A 16,548-nucleotide genomic window follows, 5' to 3' on the forward strand; every position below is an offset into this window, starting at 1 on the left:
CTGACAAAAAGCTTATCAATGAACCACCAATGCCGATGTGATTTATGGATATTGTTATTTGGCATAGTGGTTAGCACTGTGACCTCGCACCTCCAGAATTGAACGGTTCGTTCCTTCTTTTGTCACGTGACTCCGATTGATGTATTCGGTACAATAAATTTAAAATAACGAACGACTCAGATTAGAAGATATGAGAGGGGATCCACTCATTCTGTTTATTATAATATGTCCTTAGCTGCATTGTAATATTTTCATTACTGGAACTATAGCCAAAATTTGTGTATGTAGATGTATTGGGGGTCTTTTTATTGAAAACACAACATTTTATTTTATTTCTGATCGAAAGAATGAAATGAACTAAATGACTCAAAAAAAGGTTTGTTCATTTTGATGAACGAGATTTACAGAACCGAGTCACTAAAATGATTCAAACTTCACATTACTAGTTTGCATGTTCGCCCGGTGCTTGGTAAGTTTTAACCAGATGATCCGGTTTCCTCCTACAGTCTAAAGACATGCAGATCAGGCTAATTGGCATTTCCAAATTGCCAGTAAAGTGTGAGCGTGCCCTGCGAAGGATTCACACGCTGTCCAGGGTTTATCCTTCTGCCCAAAGTCCCCTGGGAAAGGCTCCAGGCCCACCTCAACCAAAAAGATGAATGTATGAAGTGTGTATATTGATTTGTTTTGTGAAAGTTTCTGTTAAGAGATGCACCTGGTGTCAGTGATTTGTAAAAGTTTTCACTGTGGGAAAGTTTTAAAACCTAGTAACAAGACAAGCTGTGTTTTTCTCTGTGAATATGCTGAATATGGCAACCCTGCCTCTGGTTGTCAGGAGCAGCTCAGCACACAAAGTGCCTGGAGACTGTTCACAACACACTTTCTCGTCTTCTTCTTTTTCTTCTTCTTCTAATTCCTTTCCTCCACATTATGGATCCATTAATTTGTACAAAATGTAATATGACTTTCAGGTCCATGCATTATCTGATGAAACATAAGGAGAAGTTTTGTATCGGAGCTGTTTCTCAATCAGAGGTACTATTCTGTTAAAACTAGAAACTGAAAACAGCTGGATTGCTTTCTTATATTTTAAGGGTAGTTTTCTGTTTATGCATGTGTTAGAGATTTTTTGCATACAGTATGTTCACTTTTATATAAAGTAATGACAAAGCTTTACACCATCATATATCAACATTTATACTGTATGTTCAATAACATATTTGGGTTTTTAACAAGATGTTTCTAATGTTGCGGTGATAACGATTAGAAAATCTTTGTCAGAGTCAGAAGATTAGAGAAATGATCAAGAGGCATCAGCAGCACCAGAGTTTGTCTGAGACTCAGGCTGTTAAGAGCGTGCAGACATCACAAAATGACCCTTACAGCAAACCTGTGAGAATTACACATAACCGATCCAACAAATGTTCACAGCACTTTATTTTTAATTACGTTTTTTAATCTAAATTTATAGTGAATTCAGGATGGATATGTGTAAACACTCTGCATATTTGAATAGACAGATTACTCTGAAAGATCACAAGATCATCACGCTCATCGAGACCTGGCTGAAGTTGCAGTGCTATCTGATGGGCACAAACAACTGGACATGCAAAGACAAGGTATTACAGTTTGCCTTTGTATTTAATATCTTTTAAAAAGGAATGTCAGCAAAAAAAAAAAAGAATTGTACAAAGTGCTACTAAAAAACCTGTCAAAAGGCAAAGTGTGTGTTCATTTAGAATAATAAGCCCAACATTTCTAAAGCCCAATAAAAGCATGTTTATTGGGTGAAGCAGGGATTGTGCCGACACACAAAGCAGTCTTTTATTTCAAAGCGCCAACATTTATTTCTGCATTGATTGCAGAGATTGAGTACAAACTGCAAGAGTTGGACGCTCACCATGGAAAAGTTGCTGAACTCGAGAGAACGCTGTTAGAACTGAAAGAACACGAGCAGAGAAACACTGCGTCACTGCAGTCGCTAATGGATCATCTACAGCAGAATGGGTTTGTTTGCAAAATGATCAGGGTTTCAAACTCATCGCAAGCAGTCTATGGCATCGTGATATTTAATTGCTAGTTATTTCTCTTTCTTGATCCTGCCCTCTGTTTAAGCTATGCATTGCTTGTGCGTTCCCTTATAAGGAGCAGTGAAAAGCGCTAAACAGAATTTTATTACAAAATCAATCATGAAAATTAAAGGTCCCATATTTTACTATTTCTTCAACAAGTTAACACATGTCTCAGAGCTCCCTCAGTGTGTGTGTGTGTATGTGTGTCTAAATGCTCCAGCTGAAATTCACATTTTACTTTTCATACCTCATACTGCCTTCACTCCTCCTCCAAATGCGCTGTTTCAGTGTCTATGTAAATGAGCTACTGACGAGCCACGCCCAGTCGGATGAACAACTGAGCAATAAGATGGAGGAGAGGTTCTTCTTATATGAGGTCACAATAGGAGAAAATCTAATAGGCTTGTTTATGCCTCGGCCAATAAAAAAAATAGGGGAAAAAGGACAAAATCAAGGATTTTTTTTTCTCACTTTTCTTTTCTGCTTTTTTTGTATATTCTGTTTTTGGTTATTGTATAATATTTAAATCAGTCAGGGTGTGTTTTTGCAATTTTTTGGAGAATTTTCCTAAATTTTTTTCATCAATAGCAGCACTAAATATTATCTCACAGGCAGAATACTGACCAGAGAAGTCATTCAAACCTGCATGCAGCAAATACTGAGGAGAGAATAATAGAATACATTCCTGTCTATAGCTGTGGAGTGCTTTCTACAGAAATCAGGTAATTAAAAATTCTTCATAAATTCCTGGATCAACCGCACTCGTGTGACTCACATTATTGTTAATCTGAGTCATAAAGCAAACTGGAACTTTATCTATTCAGCCATGTAATGTGATAATCCATTCCACAGTACCCTTCACATCTCCTATCTCCAGAGTGGAGGAAAGAATCCTGAAATCCTGGCTCACCTGCAGCATTTGTTAGACGCAGCCATCAAATTAGAAATGCAGGCTGAGAAGATACCTCTGCCCAAGACCAAACGTAAGAGCAAATACTCCACACTTATATGAGGAGCACTCAAGTCAAATCTGACTTTTGATTGTGCAGAACAACACAAAACTGTTATAAGGGTAAAAAAACAATCCCCTGCTACACTAATGCACTTATCCCATTGTTTCACCAGTGCTTGGATCCCATGAAGGTAGAAAGGTTTCTTAGTATGCCTGAGCCATGATCAGACTGCCTGTTTCAAGTCTGAAATGCTGGCCTCCCAGGAACTCCTTCCCAACCATGTAAAAATCACTTGAAACGAAATCAGGATTGTACTGGGAATGTGGCAACAACTCCCAGCTGGGTTCCTGCAATGTTCAAGTGGTGCAATGGGCAGTATGAGGTCATGGATTGTACTGCAAAAACAGAATGCCAATGGTGATCAAACCAGGAAAGCTCATTAATTCCAGGAGTTCCTGGGAGGCCAGCATTTTAGACTTGAAGCAGACAATCTGATCCTGGTATGAATGCATTAGTGTAGCAGGGGGTGATATACAGAAATAAAGGTATTTTTTTATTCTCATAACTGTGTTCTGTTATTCTGAACAAGGCTGAGTTCCTGTAATGTGCAAGGGCTGTTAGTAAATAATTGTGTGTACAGTTTCCACATAAAGATGCATTTCTATCACAGGTGGGTGACACGTTATCAGTTGATTTTCAAGGAACAGGCATTTCACTCACTGACTGTTCACTGGGACAACTGCTCCAGCCATCTTGACCAGGATTGTCATTCATGGTTGTACAGCCTTCTATGAAACATTTGCAACATTCAAATGTTTTTCTCCATTGAAGAGTCTCATTGCCATATGGTGCTTGAAAAATGTCTTCTTTAAATGCTACGGGTTTCATGTTTATCTGTATTTTGTTTTCGTTGTTTTTCAGATGTTTCTTTTTATGTATAAATATTTATGTTATTGTAAAGCCGCCTTAAGTCTCTTGAAAGGCGCTATATAAAATAAACGTATTATTATTTTATTATGAGAAATATCAAGAAATATCATCGCAAGTCCCAGTTTGACTTGAACGCTCCTTGTATTATTGCTATTATGCTGCAACGTCACTTGATAATGATGGGATAATAATAATATACTGTTTTGCAGGTCAAAGGGACAAAGGAAAATATTTGAGCAAAGAACTTGTGTCCACAGAGCTAGAAAATCAGCACTTGGAAGAGGAAATCATGAAACTGGAGTTAAAAAAGAGAAAATCAAGAGCAACTCAAAACTGTAATATTTGATTTATAATAGCGGGCGTATAATGATGATAATAATATCTCATCGATATAGCTTAAAGACATTTCTCCAATAAACAGTTTGTATGATAAGTTACTTAGATTTATTAACAACCTCCGAAACAAAAAATGGGTTCAGTAATACTTTTTTGAAATATTTTCGATTACAGTATATTCAGTTCAACAAAATCCTTACAAGAACTGAAATGTTTTTCAGTGGTAGAATTTCTTATAGTATTGATAGTATTGATTATATCATCATACTGTATAGCCCAGTATAGTCTGTATAGTCTGATACTTTAAAATTATGAATGTTCCAAGCTTTAGAAATCCAATTGAAATAGTTTCCACCTTCTTTTGTTTAGTTCGACCAGCTGAACAGGAGATGAGAGCTGCTAAGATGGACGTTGAACTGTTAAAACATGAGATTGAAATTAATCATCTGAGAAAGAAAATTATGAGCAGAAAAATGGCTCCCTCCACACTCACCTTTCCCCCTCTGGTAAAAAATTATTATAATAAATAAAGACACATGATTTACAGTATGGATACTTGTATACAGCATTTTTTTTGCTATTACATGGCTTTCAAAGCATATCTATGCATTTTTTATAGGAGGCACCCAAATCACCAGCTTTAACCAGGAACATCATGAAAGAACCAGATGGCTTGTACCCCAGTCCCTATGATCCGATGTCAGTCTCTTGTCAATCAAACCCTTAGCAAATGTTTGCATTAGAGTATTAGAAGGAATGTATTTTGAAGCAATGTTGGCTTCTCTTTGCTGCAGGACAGGTTTTATGGTATTTTATGATTTCCTCTTGGGTTTGTGCCCATCGTATCGAGTCTGTCGGCTGATGGTGGGGGTATACAGTGGGGATGTATGTCTGGGAAGCCCTTCCATATTACCTCCAGTTTACTGTGATCCTATCAGCTCTTCTCAGCACAGTGCAGAACAAAAGGCAATCCTTGCCACCAAGCAAGCAGTGCCAGAGTAAGTGTGTGGCTCATTTCTTATATGCAGTGCCTTTTTTTAGAATTTGCTGATATGTATAAAATAATTCATTCTTCTGTCTACCTGTGCAATGTTTCCTGTGCCACTGGCAGCCACAAAACCCCAAAGCATAATAGAGGCAGAGCCATGCCTAACTCTTAACAAGATGTTCTTTTTTTTAATCAAATGCTGTTCCTTTTTTTGTCCAAATACAGTATACCTTTTTATGATTGTGGTTTTTTGTGATTTTTTTTAACTCATCAGTTTTGTGATGTAGGTGTATGTAAGGTTTCAGTTTGATGCATATCATCTTAGTGCAAGAAATGTTGCACAGTAAAATAGTGCAGCAGGTGCTTAGTATCATTGGCGGGAGGATGAGTGGGGGGGGGGGGTTCTGCTTTATAATATCTTTCTTCCCATCATACAAGCTGTGTCTTTTGTGTCTTCCTAACCTTTCCTTGATTTCCACCACAACATTTGCTGTTGGTTGATGCATTTTTATACCCATTCTATGCTCTGTAGGCATCAGTTAGCTCCATGTTTAGATCTCCAGTCTGCTGCTCCAGTCTGGTTGCTTCTTGGTTGTTTAGTGTTAGCACAAGGTTTGAACAGTTAAGGAGTTTGTTATGCTCTGCAGAATTAACTTGTCTTTTCTTGACCAGGGTCCAGCCTGCTTCATCAATCTCTCTAGTGATCCAGGTGCAGGCATCAGGAGGTTATGATATCTATGGACATGAAGTGACACACTTAGCACCACAAGGCTGGCTGAAGCTCCAAATCTTTGACTGTCACAATCGTGTGATTGCTGGGAGATGGAAAGTACCCGTTCGTCTGCTTCCAGCCAAACCCTCATTGACAACGGCAGAAATCAATGCTGTTCCACAGGTTCATTCAGCCACAAATACTCTGTGCACTATTTATTGTATATGTATATGTGTGCGTTTGTATATTATAGAATTGAGCATTTCTAATCAGATGTGTCTGATCATCAAACCTGCACAGAGAGTAAGATTTATGGCTATGTAAAACATTTTCAATGCTTTTTTTTTTTTTTTACAGAATATAAAACCTTTCTTTTCAATTTTAATTTATGCTTTAATTATAAATTAATTATAGTATCAACATGGACATGTACACTTAATATTTAAATAGAAAAGGGGAACAAATGTTTTTATTATATCCACTTTTTATATTCCTTAAACCCAATTCAAGTGTAACATATACTTACATCAACAGTAGTGAAAGAAGATGCTTTTTTAAAATTATTGTATTTATTTTACTGTAGCTGAACAATGCAGAGTTATATCTGAGAATCATTAACTCAAGAGATGCTGAGATTCAGAGCGCTGTTCCAATCAGCATCAACAATGCTGGGCTTTACCAATACCCTCCTGTGGTATGTGTCTCTCTTCTCAATAATATATTGTATAGTTTTAGTAAAATGCGTTAAATATTCAAATTTGTTCGCAAGTTTTTGGCTCCGTGACACCAAAGTATGTGGACTGGTATCTCATCCGGGGTGTATTCCCAATTCACAGTCAGTGCTCCCCTGATAAGCTCTAGATCTAATTCAAATCTGCCAAGAATAAAGCAGGTCATTTAAATGAATAAATTAATGAGTGAATTGATGAATAAATGAATGAATGATGCCACCTACTGTAAGTTCACAGGCACGTTTCCAAAAATTTTATTGAAATGTGGATTTTGCATTGTTCAAAATGTACTGCAGGGGGCAGAGTTGTCCCACTATGATTATCCAACAATAGCATAACATCTCTATTAATAAAAAAAAAAATTAAGTAATGCTTATTACTTGGATAATGGATTACTTGATGGATTTGTAAAATATTACAAATCCATCTATTCTGCTAGCCCATTGTGAATATTTATGAAAGGTTCCATTACATCTTCCACAAATAATTATCATAAGTAAATCCAGATAGCAGCTCCCATGATGTTGTACAGCTTAATACTAAACTGAACCAATGAGTTGCACTACATGTACACTGTACCTCTAATTATATGCTTCCTTGTTTTAGCAAACTTCCTTAGCGAGACACCCTTTGAGCGTCCAGGAGTTTCACGAAGCCATTAGATCCTCCCCCGTTCTGAGGGCTCAGCCAATGCATGATCCTTCAGCCAGCACCTTGTAAACACTGCAAGTGACTTCAGATGAAGAGAAAAAAGGACATATTTGACGATTCATAATACAAATAAAAATGCAACATTGCGTGTTACTGATTAAAAAAAAGGCACAGGTAATGGTGGTGAAAAATGTTTTTTATTGTATTAAATATAAAAATCAAGTTAGCACTTTGTTACTTTGTTACTGTATTCTCCAAAATATCAATATGTATATCTTTATTTATTTACTGACCCATGTGCTCTCTCTGATTGACCAGGAGAGATACTGCTTAATAAATGATCAGAGATGGACTTATAATAAACATCATATCACCTACCAGTCATTAATGAGAGGAAGTTTTATAAGGAAAACAGCTAATGAAATTATCTTACACTACTATACATGCATTATATAGGTATCTGTCTGTCTGTCAAGTTTCTAGAGAAAATAGGATACTAGAATTAACTTTAAATACATTCACAATCTATCTATCTATCTATCTATCTATCTATCTATTTATATATATATATATATATATATATATATATATATATATATATATATATATATATATATATATATAGTGCAGTGTGCTTCAGGACAAATGTTGTATGTTCATAGAAAAATGTGTCTGCTATCTATCTATCAATTCACTAAATCAATCACTCACCATCTATACCTCTTTATCCTGTATTCAGAATAGTGTGTGTGTGTTCAGTACAGTATGTTAATTATATATATATACTGTACTGAAGTACAGACTGATTGATCTTTCTATCTATTAAGTGACAGCAGTATTAATGGGTCGTTCATGAACGATACGTAACGTGACTCAGAAGAACGAGTTGTCTCGAAGAGTGATTCGGTTATTTTCTACTGGGCGCGCATGCGCAAATTATCGCAAAACCTCCGTAGGTTATGTACAGGAAACAGAATTGAACGGTTCTTTCTCAATGAGTCTTCAAGTACCTAGTCGTTCGTTCTTTTGTCACGTGACATCGATAGACGCTATGCAGTGCAGTACACAGGAAACGGAATTGAACGATTTTTTTCTTAATGACTCTTCTACTCCGAGTTGTTCGTTATTTTGTCACGTGACTCCGATAGACGCTACGCGGTGCAATAGATTTAAAATAACGAACGACTCAGACTGGAAGATACGAAAGGTGAGTGATTTTCATTACTGGAACTATAGCTAAAATTAGTGTATGTAGACATATTGGGGGTATTTTTTATTAAAAACGCAACATTTTATTTCTTATTTCTGATTAAAAAAAAACAACGAAATGAACTAAATGACTAAAAAAAAAGATTCGTTCATTTCGATGAACGAGAATCAAAGAACCGAGTCACTAAAATGATTCAAACTTCACATCACTACTATTAAGTGACAGCAGTGTAATTCAGTACCGAAATGAATGTAGTAAAACTCTGGAAGTATAAAAGTTAAGTGGGGTACACCAAGTGTAAAGAGAAAAATAGCTACTAGAATTCATTTTAATTTATTTATCTATTTATCTATCTTTTTTTTATACATAAATAAAATAATAATAATATACGACTAACATACAGTAAGTAAATGCTGGGCGGTACCATGATTCAGGCAGTGTGTAGTATCGACCCCCCTCATGGCTTGACTTGGTTGAGTCCAGTGTAATGAGGCCATAAAGGCGTTTCCCCATTAAGCTGATTGAGTTGGACCCAGTCGGCGCGGGGATGGCCTTACTGCACGTTTCCTCACTTTTAGCAGTTTTCAGTGTAGTATTAACGACAGGTAACATTTTCCACAGCGTCATGCTAAACCGTTAAACTGTTCCAGTTGCGTTTTGTTTTGTAGCAAAGTCGCCAGAAAGCGTTTAAAAAGAACAAAAAAAGTTTAAATAAAGACTGCTCAATCCATTTTACATTTGTTTGAAGAGACTTACCACAATATTTGCTTAGATAGTTTGTTTAATAAGCAAACCGTTTAATAAGCAGTAATATTAGACTAATTAATCACCTAATTATCATTTAACGCTAATTAGACTGTAAAAGGTGTTCCTGAGCTTATACTTCAGCTCCAGAAAGGTTCACATGTGGTCCAAGGCTTGTCCTGACTACAGTATTATATGGTATTAATCGTTTGAGATAGCACTACAGTTCACTTTCCTTTCCCTGTTTTCTCCAGGTGAGGCTGTAAAGTGTGGCAGTAACCACTGGCAGTGTGATGATGGTGCCTGTGTTCTCCGCTCATGGAGATGTGATGGAGCAGGTGACTGCCTGGATGGATCTGATGAGATGGATTGCTGTATGTGCTCTTAGATTTCTTGATACTGATGGAAAATTGTGGTTGTCCATGTCAAAATATTGTCACATGTTATTGCTTGCTTGCAAGTAGAAAAAATCTTGACCTGATTGGATACCAGCTCATGAAACGCATGCTAAACTGGTACACTGTTTTAACCATCTGGTAAAAAGGAATAATGTAGTTTATGTATTATTGCTTCTAATGCTGGGAGGCTGAAAGGTCTGGATTCACAATCATATTTTTCTTTTATAGGATTTGATATTTAACTTTTTTTTTTTTTTTTATCAGATCCAAGATTGTTTTAAAACTGTCAAATTGAATGCATTTACATTTGGGCATTTGGCAAACACACCCATCCGTTGCAATAAAAAAAAAATTATCATTAAATATATTCTTGCACTAGGTTACTAACTGGCTGTACCATCAGTCAAACACTGTTGGGAAGGATTTATTTATTTACATACTTATTTGTGTGTGGGCCAAGGAGAAGAAACAAACACATTTCTTTAGTTATCGTTAAAAGATTGTCATAGACTCAGCTGTACAGATGTCTAGAGGAGGTTCATTGCACCACCTAGCTGCCAGAACAGCAAATGGTCTAGATGTCTTCCCTGATCCCTGAGAGATGGTGGGACCAGTCGAGCAGTGCTGGAGGAACAAAGGTAACACGATGCAGTGCGGGGTGAACAGAATTTAAATAAAAACGTTGCTGCTAAAGTTTTAAATCTGCAGCATGATCAGGTAACGATCCAGACTTCAGGTCCACGCTGTATATTTTTTAAATAAGACTATTACAAACTTGCAAACATGTGCTAAACAGTTGTGGTAAGTAGTGTGTAAGGAAAGAAGACTGGTAAATAACTTACTGTTGGTCAAAGATGGTGTAGACCAGCTTGTAGGTGGATAAACCATGCTGTTTTTTTTTTTTTTTTTTTTTTTTTTTTCCCAGATGAACCCACTGTATAGTTGTTTGCTGTAAATTAAGAATTGAGCATTTTAGTGGTTAGCAGGGCAAAGTTACTACCACATGACTGGGCTTTCTATGCAAAATTGTAGTGATTAATTCTGTGACTTGCATGTAAAGTTGGTCTTTTTTCCCCATTTCTTTCATTCACCTGCTTTGTGGAATGATATTTTCAGTAAGTATAAAGGCTTTTGCTTAAAACAATGCAGCAGCCTGAACTATTTTATGAAATCTGGGAAATATTATCTAATCTAATGAAGGAAAAGTATAAATATATTATCTAATCTAGGCTTTGGCCATCGTAGTTTTAACTGTTAGTTTATCAAATTCAGTATTTAAATGCTGTGTTCTGCAGTTAGTTTTGCTCAAAGAAAGATGTATCTAATAAATGAACTAATTGTGTGTGAATTTTTTATTTTTATTTTTACAGCCTGCCCTGCAGATAACTTTGAGTGTTTTGATGGCACGTCGTGTGTTATGAGGTCAGAGGTGTGTGATAGCCAACCCCAGTGTCGAGATGGGTCTGATGAATTAAACTGCAGCCAGTATACCGGTTGCCTCTCTGGTGACTGGACATGCAAGAATCGTATTTGCGTCCCGCTGAGTCTCCGTTGCAATGGTTTTGATGACTGTGGTGACAACTCGGATGAAGAGGACTGTGGTAAGCTAAAGTATCCATTCAGGATGCTTTTGTTTTTTAAAAATGTCTACTTGCATGCCTTTTAGTTAAGAATAATTCTAATGTTCAAACTTGTCAGTGATTTGTGGAGATCTGAATGTCCGCTGTCCAAACGGAACGTGTCTGACTCTCAGAGAGAGGTGTGATGGAGTTGCCCAGTGTTCTGATGGAAGAGATGAGCCCGTTACATGTGGTATGGCTGAAAATGGTGTAACTATTTACCTCTTAATGTTTAACCTTTAGTGATTGTTCATGGCTATAAAGGTATACATTGACTTCTACACTTCTCAGGTAAAACGTGTAGAGAGAAAAATGGTGGCTGTAGTCACACATGCACTGACCTGCTTTGGGGAGCGTTGTGCTCTTGTCCCAGTGGAATGAAACTTTCTGCAAATGGTGCAAAGTGTGTAGGTGCGTTACCTTTTTAGTTTGGTGTAGTGATGGGCTCCACCAGTTGGAGGAAATGTTTTAATGTTTTAATGCATTTGTGCTAAATTTATTTATTTTTTGCTGCTTTGTAGATATTGATGAATGTGCCCAGCCTTATGGACCCTGCATGCACATGTGCATTAACACAAAAGGATCCTTTCGGTGCCAATGTCACCCAGGTTTTCAACTACAAGGTGGTAACGTGTGCCAAGCACAAGGTACTGTCAAGTAATCGAATGTTTAGTATTCGTCAGTAAGCTTTAGATTATCACATGTAAGTTTTTTCTTTTTGTAAGGAAACGGCACAAAACTTCTTACCATCAAGAAAGGGCTTCTTGGAATAATTGATGTAAAGGGCAAGACATTCAGTACTCTCAGTGTGGTTGATGTTAACCCAGTGGCTCTGGTGTTTGACCTTGCACGAAACCTTATTTTTTGGGCTGATGGAAATGGAAGCATCTATAAAACTGGGGATCAGAAGAGCAGAGTAATTTATTCAGGTTAGTGTAACCCACTCTGAGCTGATTATTTTTGCCTTAAAAATATTTTTAAGTGTGTGGATAATTTAGAGTGCGCTGTGTTGGATTATAGGAAAACATTTTACGGCTAGAAGCATATGTTAAATAAAAATAGTAATAAAAAAACAATTAATAAAATCGATTGTGGGGGCAGGCGAAATGTGAATTGCCACACAAGAATGATTAATTACTGACCTTATCTAGTGCAATTTCCAGTTGCAGTGGATAAACTGCCTTTTAAACTCATCCCAATTAACTCAACATGTTTTGGATGATAAATTAAATTTGTTTGCAAATGATTGCAGGTGCTGGCTGTAACTAGTTTAGTGTCCCTTAATACAGTACAAACTGCCTAGCACATTAACTTTTATGCCTTGTTTACAAGGCTTTAATTATTCATTGCAGGTTGTTTGAACTCTTAATGTGCTCTTAATTTTTTTTATTAATTTTAAGGACAAACTGGTATTGGGTCTCTAGCTGTTGATTGGCTCAGTGGACAACTTTACTGGACAAACTCGCAGCTTAAAGGCATTTATACAGGAACATCTGATGGTAGCACTGTTGGAAAAGTCACATCCAAAAATGTAGATCCAACAGATTTGGTCCTTCTTCCTACTGAAAGGTGTGAAGTATATTTTATATACATTTTGTAACTAATTATGATCAATTGTCTATAACTCTTTCTGTTTCTTTATAGCGCCATGTTTTGGATGAATAAAGGACCAAACATTGTAATGACGATTGAGAAAGCTGGGATGGACGGCTCCTCGAGGGCATCACTGGTCGTAGTTACTGCACAGTTACCGAGAGGCCTTACGTTAGATGTTGCAGCCCGAAGGTTGTATTGGCTAAGCGATTTTAAAAAGGTAGGGACTGATTTGATTAACTCCCGTCTTGAAAGACAAAGGTGCAATCAAATTAAGCAAATTCAGTATGCATATTAGAGCTGATGTATAAGTGTTATTGCATAAGAGAATCTTTTAAAAGAACCCTTTTAATTTTTTTATATTTTGGATCATTATTTGATATTTGCCTTGTTTACTATCAGCCTGTGTGGAGGGAAATATACATTTACTGATGACCCTGGCTGATGTGGTTAACTGCAGTCTGATTTGGACAAGAACAGAACCCTTGATTGCATTTTTAGGGGAGATCCAATAGGTGGTGGTATAATAAGTTTTCCTTGCCTGCTGCACAGGAGTGTTTCACTGTCTTATTGTAATTTGAGCTTGTGGGGTTGACCGCAAACCAAATGTCATTTGCATATCAGTGTTAGTTTGTGGATGAGGCGTTGTCTGTTGGAAGATGAGTAGCTCTTTTTTTTTTTTTTTTCTTTTTTTTTTCTTTTGGTAACTGCAATAACAAATGTAACTTTTTAGGTTATTTTCTTTTTATTGCAGTTCTGCCATTCTGGCTGCTGGTTGATTCTTTAGGATACATCATCGCATTTGCTAACCTGTTGGTAGTGCGTTCTCAGAGTTTAATGACCAGTAACCAGACGTGACGTGCGCACCAGGAAGCTCCCATGACACAATGCTTTGCCTAGTCTATGACTAAAATTATGAACTTTTTATATGGTCTGATAAAGTTGGCTAATAAGTCGGCTCAAAAGAGTTTATGAAGTGTTTCTGATGAGTTGATATTGCACCTAACCACCGCAGAAGCTTCCAGTTACTTGCATTTATTCCAACAACCAGGTAATTAAAATGTTCAGGGGATGTGAGTATGGGTTGTGTCATGGTCTTTGTATCCACCAATGGTATTTGTAAAATACCAGGGTCCAGGTTGGATTCCCGGCCAGGCTCGATTCCCATCTGTGTGTATGAAGTTTGCATGTTCTCCCCGTGCTTGGTGGGTTTCTTCTGGGTACTCCCATTTCCTCCCACAGGCCAAAGACATGTAGGTTAGGCTAATTGGCGTTCCCAAATTGCCTGTATGTGTGCCCTGTGATGGATTGGGACTCTGTCCAGGGTGTATCCTGCCTCAAGCCCGAAGTCTCCTGGGATAGGCTGCAGGCCGCCCGTGACCCTGCATACAGGGTAAAGCGGTATAGATGAGTGAGTGAGTATTAAATAAACTTTTCCTAGTTGAAGAGGTTCTAATGAATACCAAACAGTAAATCTCTATCGGCTGTCGCCCAAATCATTATTGTAAAAATCAGTGCAGGCCAGAATTTCACAACTGCTGCATCCCTTAACTTTTTACCATTTATACTGTTAGTATATATTTTATTTCCCCTACTTTTATTTAATTTTACTTTATCCTGTTTCTTAATTTTTAACTTTGTACTGTCCACTTGCTGCCGTGGCAAAACAAATTTCCCACTTGTGGGACTAATAAAGGTTTCTTATCTTGTGTTTAACATTACAGTCAGTTGAGACAGTCAAGGTGGATGGTACTGGACGGTACACCTTTCATGAGGTCCTCAGGGGACGAAGCGGTCAGAATCTGGCTGTGTTCAATGGCTGGTTCTACTTGGCTGATGACAGGCGTTTGTGGCAAGCTCCTGAAAACCAGCCTAGTGAAAAAAGTTTTGTTCTGAGGGGAGAACTAACCAGTTTAGCGGCCTATCATGAACTCCAGCAGCCTCGAGGTAAGTCTGCTTTGCTGGTATATTTTGTTTTCGTTGATCTGAATGTGTGAATACCATCGTGCACATGTGTTTCTGCTCCGCAGGTCTTTCTCCATGTAGAAAGTCAGGCTGTCTGCTCTGCATGCCGTCTCTAACCAGTCCTAGTGGTTTCACCTGCTCTTGCCCTGAGGGAAAGCTTCCTGTGCAGCGTGGTTCTTGTGAATGTATGTATGTTATGGGTGTTGTGCACATCAGTCTCTGCAGCCAAATTAAACTATTTTTTATTGAGTCATAGTTGTCATAATCCATTAGTTTTCTCGTCCTTCGATCATAAAAGTCATGAATTTGAATCCAGACATGGACTGCCTAATTCTTTTCTGTCTAATATGCTAGGGTTTAGACTTGCCTATGCAACACCCACAAGCATATACACACTGGAATATACAACAGATGGTCCTGTAAAGACTAAACTCTTCTCTTCTGATGAGGAAATTCAGACTTTTGATGTGGACTGGAAGAGAGGATGGGTGATTTGGGGCAACCTTACAGGTCATTTGAAGGTTAAATTGCTTGGAGAGGGACGCTTGGAATATATACAGACTTTAAAACCTGGTATGTCCCAAAACCTGTATTTGTTTTATTGGTGTTATTATATTTTTTTAAATATAAACTTGGTGTTTTTCTTCATCGTGTTTTTTTTTTTTTTAAAAGTGTGCACTGTCCGAGTCGACCAGAAGACTGGAAACTTGTACTGGGTGTCCTGTGATGAACTTTCTGTGGGTGCCACGCATATTAGACTCTCTGATCAGAGCGTTTCAAGTCTGTTGTACCATGCGAGTGGTGAGATCGACAAATTGCTTGTAGATTGGCAGCGGGGTCAGTTGTACTGGCTGGAGGATGGTCAGATCATTAATATGAAGCTTGGCCTGTTGGGTGGAAATGCAAAAGCCATCTACAGCTTTGAGGACAAAAGTATCAGCCACATTGTATTGGACTTCAAAGCACAGAGCTTTTTATGGAGCTCGCAAAATGGTCTGTAATGGTTATATATTGTAGATGATTGATTAATTTCCAAAAATTACATAATTTTACATGCAGGTGTGGGGTTAATGGTGGGAAAGAAAGGAAAAAAACCTACCTTTCCTGTGCTTTTTCAGAACTGCAGGTAATGAGTCTTGTGAAGATGAGGAAACACTCTGCTGGTAAACGATGGACTTTTCCAGGCTTGGTTGTCGCTGCCTATGAGCCCTACATGGTGACTATACTCAATGATGTCATCACGCTATGGAAACGGCAAGATGGAGAACGCATGAAGGCTGTCTCAGTGGGGAGTGCCATTGTTGATGTGACTGTAGGGATGAGTGAATTGCAGCAAGGTCAGTAATCTGTTCGTCAGTACCCTGAATAACAAACTATCATGGAAATGCTAATTTTGGCACCAAAAAACTGGAGCAGTTTTTTTTTTTTTCTTTTTTTTTTTTTCTTCCTTTTTTAGACTCCGTCACTGTAGCTCCTAGAGTTGAATCGACTCCAGAACCGGCCTGTAAAAGTCCCTCTGTAATGTGTGAAGGCACGTCGTTGTGCATCAGTCAGTCTCAGCTGTGTGACGGGATGTTGGATTGTCCTGATGGGTTTGATGAGCTTCACTGTTTACACACCTGCTCAGATCCAGGTAACGTGCGAAG

The 16,548-nt window shown here is 37.8% G+C and overlaps 1 protein-coding gene across 1 annotated transcript; it reads left to right on the forward strand.

Annotated features, from left to right (window-relative positions):
* Positions 1-930: 930 nt before the first annotated feature.
* Positions 931-7,506, forward strand: LOC128505741 (coiled-coil domain-containing protein 17-like). The gene is made up of 13 exons (XM_053476317.1): positions 931-1,035; positions 1,282-1,392; positions 1,517-1,619; positions 1,866-2,007; positions 2,684-2,794; positions 2,925-3,055; positions 4,165-4,290; positions 4,661-4,797; positions 4,911-4,990; positions 5,086-5,289; positions 5,952-6,174; positions 6,575-6,685; positions 7,329-7,506. Exons 1-13 carry the CDS (start codon positions 931-933, stop codon positions 7,440-7,442), a joined length of 1,698 nt encoding a protein of 565 aa, XP_053332292.1. The 3' UTR covers positions 7,443-7,506.
* The last annotated feature ends 9,042 nt before the right edge of the window (positions 7,507-16,548 follow it).

This window comes from Clarias gariepinus, chromosome 17 (genome assembly GCF_024256425.1).
Source record: "Clarias gariepinus isolate MV-2021 ecotype Netherlands chromosome 17, CGAR_prim_01v2, whole genome shotgun sequence".
NCBI classification, from domain to species: Eukaryota; Metazoa; Chordata; class Actinopteri; order Siluriformes; family Clariidae; genus Clarias; species Clarias gariepinus.